Source organism: Trichechus manatus, unplaced genomic scaffold, assembly GCF_000243295.1.
Source record: "Trichechus manatus latirostris isolate Lorelei unplaced genomic scaffold, TriManLat1.0 scaffold00128, whole genome shotgun sequence".
NCBI lineage: Eukaryota > Metazoa > Chordata > Mammalia > Sirenia > Trichechidae > Trichechus > Trichechus manatus.
Window position 1 is genome coordinate 2077959 of NW_004444064.1, and position 8310 is coordinate 2086268.

At 52.7% G+C, this 8310-nt stretch overlaps 1 protein-coding gene across 1 annotated transcript in view; it reads right to left on the bottom strand.

The window, feature by feature from the left end:
• Positions 1–8310, bottom strand: part of PCNT (pericentrin) — a 126854-nt gene that overhangs the window by 107319 nt on the left and 11225 nt on the right. Inside the window, exons 3-6 of the mRNA XM_023739100.1 lie at positions 6960–7176; positions 6111–6328; positions 3884–4329; positions 1764–2328 (exon numbers count right to left, since the gene is read on the bottom strand). Of these exons, the coding sequence (XP_023594868.1) occupies positions 1764–2328; positions 3884–4329; positions 6111–6328; positions 6960–7176 (1446 nt within the window). The remainder of the gene's footprint in view (positions 1–1763; positions 2329–3883; positions 4330–6110; positions 6329–6959; positions 7177–8310) is intronic.

Consider the following 8310-nt stretch of genomic DNA (forward strand, 5'->3'; position numbering starts at 1 on the left):
GCAGTTCACCCCACACACTCCTCACATATCCGCCACTCACACTGTGGCTCACCCCACACATCCGCCACACACACCGCAGTTCACCCCACACACTCCTCACACATCCACCACTCACACCAACTGCAGTTCACCTCATACTCCTCACACATCCAACACTCACACCAACCGCAGTTCACCCCACACACTCCTCACACATCCGCCACTCACACCGCAGTTCACCTCACACTCCTCACACTCCTCACACATCCCACACATCCGCCACGCACAGTGTGGTTCAGCATCACACAATCCTCACCACCATATCTGCAAGGTGCTAAACATTCCATACACTTCCTGGTATTAAGTTCTGCCACTACTAGAACTAAGCTATGGCTTAAGATGGAGCTCTGGTGGTGCAATGGTTAAGCGCTGGGCTGCTAACCAAAAGGTCAGCGGTTTGAACCCATCAGCAGTAGCGCAGGAGAAAAGACCTGGCAATCCGCTCCCATAAAGATTGCAGCTTAGGAAAACCTATGTGGCAGTTCTGCTCTACAGGGTCACTACGAGTCTGAATCAACTGGACGGCACACAACCGCGTGACTTAAAATACACAGTTTTTACGTGTGCACGTGCTGTTTCTGCCTTCAGTTTCCACCTTCTTTTAGTTCATTTACTTTAAACCAAAGAAAGATAGCAAGGCTAACTTGTAGCTGCAGGTTGGGAACAAGTTTTACTCTACAGCATTTTCTGTTCTCTGCTCTCCAGACTGGAACGAAAGGGAAAGAAGTCAATGACCCAGGAAACACATGTGTAAGACCCGTGGCTCCAGGAGGCAGGGCTGGCTGGCACACCATCTCGGCTTCAGCGGGGTTTCTCACGTTTCCGGCAAGTGGAGTGACACGAGGGGAGACAGGACACAGCAACTCTACCATCAACACTCAATGGCTTTGGAGAACAAGACCCAACCCAAAGGTTCCCAACAGGTGACCTTCTCCTCCGCTCCAGGTTTGGGATCAAGGTGGGCAGAGCCTGAACAATTTGCTTTCTAGGCATTTCCGCCAAGATTACAACCTCAGACTACCCACATTGGAAAGTTACATACAATAGGTAGAGCTGAAGTGTGACATGAAGCCATCCTTCCTTCCTACTATAGCAAAGCTGCCTCTTTCTTATGTTCTTACACAGGACTGAACCGAGGTGAACACAAAGTGACACATGGAGCTGACTACCTCACCACCCAGAACCCGCGAAGGGCAGACACCCACCAGGCGCATCACTCACGAAACTCTTCGGAATGGTGAGGAAGAGACGTAGAGGAGGAGCAAATTCCATTTCCTCCTGGTACTGCTGTTGATCCAAGCCTGAGACTTCTTAATTTTTAATTTGGACATGCACTTCTTAATACTTGACAAAGTCCTAACTCACCAGAAAGCAGTTTCTAAACTTGTATTACCAGCACTAGATCATTCTAGCACCAGCGCATGACTGAACACGCCCAGCCACGCACCTTCCGCAGCCCCAAACACCAGCAGCTGTCATTCAGTGGCACACCCCTCTCACCGGTTTCACACCTATCACAGGCACCCAGATCACGCCCACCACATTACATCCCGTTCATGCTCGTCACACCTACCTGGTTCACCCCCATCATGCTCACCTGGTTCCTGCCCATCACAGGCGCACACACACATACAGGTGATAGACACACACATGCAGACACACAGATGCACACGTATCGGGGGCCAGGGAGGGCCCGGCAAGGAGCCCCCAGGGCGGGGCCTCACCTGATGTGCACGCTGAAGCTCGGCGGCCATGGCTTTGAGGCTCTCAATGTGCTTCGTGCTCATTTCAATCCTCAGGCTGTCCTTTGTGCCCTGAAGCTCTCCTTCATGCTTCAGCTTCAGTTGCTCTAGCTCCTGGGTCAGAACCACCTGGTGAAGGGCATCCTTCTTCCGCAGCTGCTCCTCAAGGTCCACGCTCAGCTGCTGCAGAGCCTGCCTGTGCTCATCCCGGAGCATCTGGATGGCAGACAGGTAGCAGGATTCCAAGGAGTCCAGGTTTGACAGATGCTTCGCCTCCAGGGTGCTGAGTTCTTCGGCCTGTCTGGTCTGCAGCTCGGCCGCATGGGTCTCCAAAAGCACCCGCTGCTCACTCTGCAGCGTGGTCCTCAGTGCACCCATCTCGGCCTGGTGCTCGGCCTGCAGCTCGGTCGTCAGGGACACGACGTGCTGCCGGTGGCTGTCCTGGAGGAGCTGGAGCTCGCCCACGTGCTTCTCCTGGAGCACCTGCAGGGCGGCGTCATGCTCTGCAGCAAACTTCTCCATCATCTCTTTACGTTCTTCCAAAAACCTGAGACGATACCCAAAGTGAACAGACAGCAAATGTGCCCTCACAGAAGCACCAAGCCTCACTCTGAAACACACAACCACACTTCCTACAGGAAAGATTATTCCACTGCTAAAATCATCATTCCTTGATTTAACTGTTTCACTCTTTCTCCCGCTACCACAAAATTGTTCAAGATCTCATCACCAGAAATATATGGGAGGATGAAGGGCCACAAGAAGCCAGAGAGCCGAGGCCACAGGCCAGAGCCACAGGCGTCGCGGGGTCACGGACTGACGTGAATGACACCTGTAGAGAAATCCGCTTCCACGTCGCCTGCAGAGACGGCAACGCAGACGCACCGCTTCCCACCACGGGCTGAACATCCCGCTGGCCCAGCCACTACACCAAGAGGAAACAAAGCCATCTTCGCGCTTAACCAGGAAAGGCATGGCAATTTTACTCGTGGGAGCCCAAAGTGCCACAAGATTATTTAAAAGATCTGAGAAAAAAGGTCTGTGTTGTGATTTAAAGCTCCTGAATTAAAGAGAGCTGCTCGCGGCACTGGACGGCAAGAACAGGGAACAGACTGGAAGACGGGCTTTCAGTTACAGCACCTGAAACACCATCAGAGGTGAGGGAACACCAGGACTGAGGCAACGCTGGAATTGTGGCCGCGGTCCCTCCCTGGCACACGTTAGACATTACTGGCTTTCTCTTTAGCGCTCACACAGGTAACACCTGAGTTTTTTTTAACGTGTGAACTCTCCGCCAGATACTATAAAAGCATTTTATGTGGACTACGACCCTTTGCGATTCTAGTACCTTGCTCACAAGTGAGAGAGCTAAGGTTTAGTGAGGCTACGCATCTCGCTCACGTTAACTCAGCTAAGACGAGGTCTGGATTTGAACTCCAGTCCTCTGAGCCCACAATAGAAGCTCAAAAGCGTCATCGGTGATGATGGGGGAGAGGCAAGGGTCAGGGCAAATGTGGGAAGACAACGACCCGCAGGTTCAGTGGCTCCAAGACCCAAGGACACTGCCGGCTACCACGGCCCATGTCTGAGGTTTGTGTTAAACAGTCAGCAACAAAAGAGGCGAAAAACCAAACCGTGTTCTAATCTACTTACAACTTCAGAGAGGTATGCATATCCTCAGGGAAGTAAGCATATGTTGCAGAAAAAAAGAATGTTCACTTTAAAAAATATGTTTAAGTTTTAAAAACAGTCATGTTGGTAAAGTGCATGTCCTTCTGATACCTCATAAATGAGGTTTAAGGCTCTTCTACTGACATTCTAAAACACAAAAAGAAATAGAAAGGTATAAAGATGCCTGCACTCAGCACCGTGAAGGAAAAGGACTCCGGGAAGCACTCGAACACCGCAGCCTCTCTCAGCATCTGGGCACGGAGCTCACTCCTGTCAGGATCTCAGGGGGAAGAAGTCCACACACCGCACCCTGTTCCCCTCCTCCCAGCCCTTCACAGCACGACCTCCCCAAGGGTTATCTCACCCCTTCTCCTGGGCTTCTGGAGGCTCCCGGGGGCTCCCGGAAGCCCGTGGCCCAAGTCACCACCCACCTGTTCTGGGCCAGCATCAGCTGGAGGGCACAGTCCTCCTTCAGGCGAAGCGTGGTGCGCTGCCAGGCCTCAGCCACAGGGCCGCACTGGCTGCACTGTGGAGGCTCATCCCCGGCCGCCCCGAGCTCCAGCTGCTTCAGGCGGCCCTGCTGTTCCGCCAGAGACCTGGCCAGCTCCTGGATCTGGGCCGCCTGCTCGCCCTGAAGCTGCCTCATTTCAGTCTCTCGAAGCTCAAACCTATCTATTATCGCCTGCTTCTCCGACTCAGTTTTTTCTCTCAGTTGGAGGAGCATCAGTGTCAACTTTTCTTCAGCTTTTCTCTTTAGGTCTTCTCGTGTAACTTCCCACTCTTCTTCTTTCTCCTTGAATTCTTGTCTCATTAGCTGAACCTTCTCCTTAGTTTTCCTTACTTCTTCCTGGTGTTCTTCAAGTGAATTACATTTTGCCTGCAGACAACATAATTGTATTTAAAAAGATTAAAAGGAAAGGGTACTCGCAGCAATGACTCCACTCCACCAGTGAAGACAGGGAGACTCCCTCAGCATACGGACATCACGCTGGACAGAGCACCAGGGACATTTCTTCTGCTGACAGAACAGAAGAAACCCGTTGTTATTGTGTGCCCTCGAGTCAAATCCACTTCACAGCGACCTAATGACAGGGCAGAACTGCCCATGTGGTTTCCTAGGCTGTAATCTTTAAGGGAGCGGATCACCAGGTCTTTTCTCCTGCACAGCCGCTGGTGGGTTTGAACCACCAGCTGTTTGCTTAGTAGCTGAGCGCTTAACCATTGCGCCACCAGAACTCCTTATAGAAGGAGCCTAAAAGGAACTTAAAACTGTTTGCCTAAGTAAAATGCTACCCACACCCTGGCTCCTAGAACCAACTGTTCTTAACTCTGGAGTTGGCAGTCCTGGAACCCCCTGGCAAAAGCTAACTAAAAACATACACACCTGAGCTGAGCCAACAAATATAGGGGCTAGCGGCCTTTGTTGTTGTCACCAAGACCAGCAACAGGGAAAACCAGACACATCAGGGGTCTTCTTCTCTGCCCAGGGGATGCCAACAATACCAGGAAGAACAGAAGCACCATCAGCAAGCGAGGTGAGAACAGCAAACAGTGTAATGAGTTCAAGTCTCCTGGCTTGCACCATTTATATTCCAGGATACAGAACAAACTTGAGCAAGAGGCTGAAAAACTAAATAATTCTGAAGGTATCTTGTACAAAGGGAGACAAGCAATAAAGCTGAACACAGGCGAATATCCTGATTTTCAAAAAAGGAAAGTAAATAGGTCAATAAATCACTGAACATCATCAATAGCAAAATAAAACCAAAAAAGTACATTAGAATGACCTCAATCCCTTTTAACTAAAAATCAGGTCATTGAAAATAAGTTTTGGGGTTCTGCTTTTGGTAATGGCTGAGCAGTTCTAATCACACAAACCGTCCCAAAGAGAACAACTATAAACTCGGATAAAAGACAAGAAACTCCCTGAAGGCTCTGGAGAACATCCTACAGCAGCAGATCCTAGAGAGTCTGACACTCAAAGAAACGTCACTGGGTGATGTGCCCCGGTAAAGTCTATTAGCCCAAGGGCAAGGCCATTGTGCCATGCAGACAGAATTCCCACAATCTTACCTGTTTGAACCAGAGGAGCCAGAAAGTGAGGAGAGCCCCATAAGGATACAACCAGTGGGAGAAAGAGCTGCAAATTCTGTGAATAAACCTTGCCCAAATCTCAGACTGACCCCGGATCCACACACGTGTGGGCGGACTTCAAAAGCAGGCCAGCTAAGGTGAAAAGAACTAAACCGACGTTACACTGAGATGGGGTATGGAGTCTGAATTCACCCAACTTAACTGCCTGCTGAGACAAAATATCAATACTCTTTGGAGAAACATAACAGAATCCAGAGTCCCCACAATGTATCATTCACAACGGCCAGGATATGGCACATGACCCGCTCTACACAGACGGTGACACTGATCTCAGGTACACAACTACAATTGGGGGCGTGCAGGGAAGTCAGAGCAGATGTGGAAAAGACTCAATACCTCACACGTGCCCTGTTGTGGGTGGGCCCCAGCACATGGCCCAGCACAGGGCTCTGCTCTTTATACAGTCAGCAAACTCAGCGAGGGTCGTGAGACCACAACAGGGATGAAAGTGGGGCTCACCCGGCCCTGCCTGGCAGAGAGCATCTCTCCAGGAGTCACACTTACTTTCTCCACATCCTCTCTCAGATGGATTTCATGCTGCAACTTTTCATGTAAATTCCTATTTTCTATTTTTAAAAGTTCCATTTCTTCCTTTAGTTCGGTCTGAAGAAGCGAGAACTTAACCTTGTATTCATTTTCCAGGCCCAAGACTCTCGCCACCACCTCCGTTTCCACCTCTGAGGCCACATCCTGCGTATGCTGGAGACGCATCCGTGTGAGCTCTGCAGGAAGGCGGGAGGACAGTCACCGCAGGCGCACACCATGACACCCCCAGCAACAGCAGCCTTGTTGTTGCTGTGTGCTCTCAAGTCGATTCCAACTCATAGCAACCCTACAGGACAGGGCAGAACTGCCCCATAGGGTTTCTTAGGCTGTAATCTTTATGAGAGCAGATTGCCAGGTCTTTCTCTCGTGTAGAGATTTAAACTGCCAACCTTTCGGCTAATAGCCAAGCACTTAACCATCGTGCCACCAGGGCTCCTTAATGGTAGCCTTAGGTGACCACTGCCCCGGTGGACCAGTGTTAACAGCTCGACTGCTAACCAAAAGGTCGGCAGTTCAAATCCACCAGTCACTCCTTAGAAACCCTACGGGGCAGTTCTACTCTGTCCTAGGGTCACTCTGAGTTGGGATCGACTCGATGGCAACAGGTTTTTGTTTTTTTTAGGTGACTTTAAATAGTCTCACCGATGAGAAGTCCAATCAGTGACAGGGGCCCAAGCCCTCTCCCCAAAACATTCCCCCTGTAGGCCTGGAGCTAGAAAAGGAGGTCGGGGTCAGGGAATGCGGGGTTGGGGGCTAGGGACGTGGGGCAGGGGCGCCAGGAGGAGCTGGGGTGTCACGGGGACGCACCTTGGATATGCTCTCCTGAGAGTGCAGCCCGGAGCCGTTCGAGCTCCAGGCACTGCTCCCTCTTCCACACCTGGGTCTCGGCGAGGTGCTTGTCCGCGAGGTCCATCCTGACCTTTGTCATCTCCTCCTCATGCTGAATTTCAAGAGAGGACTTCAGCACTTCCAACTCACGCCTGTGCTTTTCTTCCAGCTGTGCCTGCAGACACATCAAGCTCTCCTGTGGAAGCACAGGCAACACCTCCTGTTAGCAGAGACACAACTGAACATGCTTCCTCAGGCTCAAAACACAGCTGCACACGTGCATGTTACGCCAGCCCGTCACGGTGTCAGCCTCCAGGGGAGGCCGTGTGAACTGTGGGTGGCACTGGTGTCAGGGAGGCAGAGACTCAATTTGGAAGGGATGGCGCGGGACAGAGCACAGGACACTAGGCCCCACGTGCCTAACGTGGCGCGAAGACAAAACAACCGTCGCCCTCGGGGCGTCCATGGTGACGGCCTCGTTGAGGCCCCGTCCCCCCGGAGAGTCCACAGTGGCGCTGTCACCGAGGTCCTTCAGCCACCAGGCTGCCGCATCCGGGGGGCAGGGGATGCGGCCCTCTTCCCTCTCGCTTCCCAGTGACCCCGTGCCGTCCACCCATGATGACCCCAAGCTCACATTTCAAGCTTGGGCTCCCTCTCGCACTCGGGCTCCTTTGTCCAGCGCCCACTTCATATCTCACCAGTGTGCCAAGCTGCCATTAAGGACAGACCCACACCCCAGCAGCTCTGCCCATGGCCTAGGCTACAGCACCTCAACCCTCTCCTCAGGCTCACACGAGGCCTCTAGAATCTCCCCACACCACACCCAGCCCGCGGGGACTTCTTCTCACACCACATCCAGCTCTCAGGGACCCCTCCCCACACCACACCCAGCCCGCAGGGACCTTTCCCCACACCACACCCAGCCCGCGGGGACCTCTTCCCACAACACATCCAGCCCACGGGGACCTCTCCCCAGACCACACTCAGCCCACGGGGACCACAGCACTCCACTGCACCCAGCTCCCCATGCCTCCTCATGAGACAGGGTCTCCTCACTGTCAACAGGGTGATGCACAAAGACGGGGCGCTGGGCAGCCCCAAGCGAGGCCAGTCCAGGTACCTCATACAGCTGCCCTCCTCCCTCCTCCAAGCCCTTGCCTGCTCACTTGGTGACTGTGCAGCTGACCTTTATCAGCACCTGCATGGGGAGTGCAAGAGACATGCAGCCCAGCTGCTGTAGCCCACGTGCCTGCCCTGGACACCCGTGGAGGACACTCCCCATGGGCGCTCTCTGGGGACACCCACCATGGACACCTGTCCTGAATGTCCA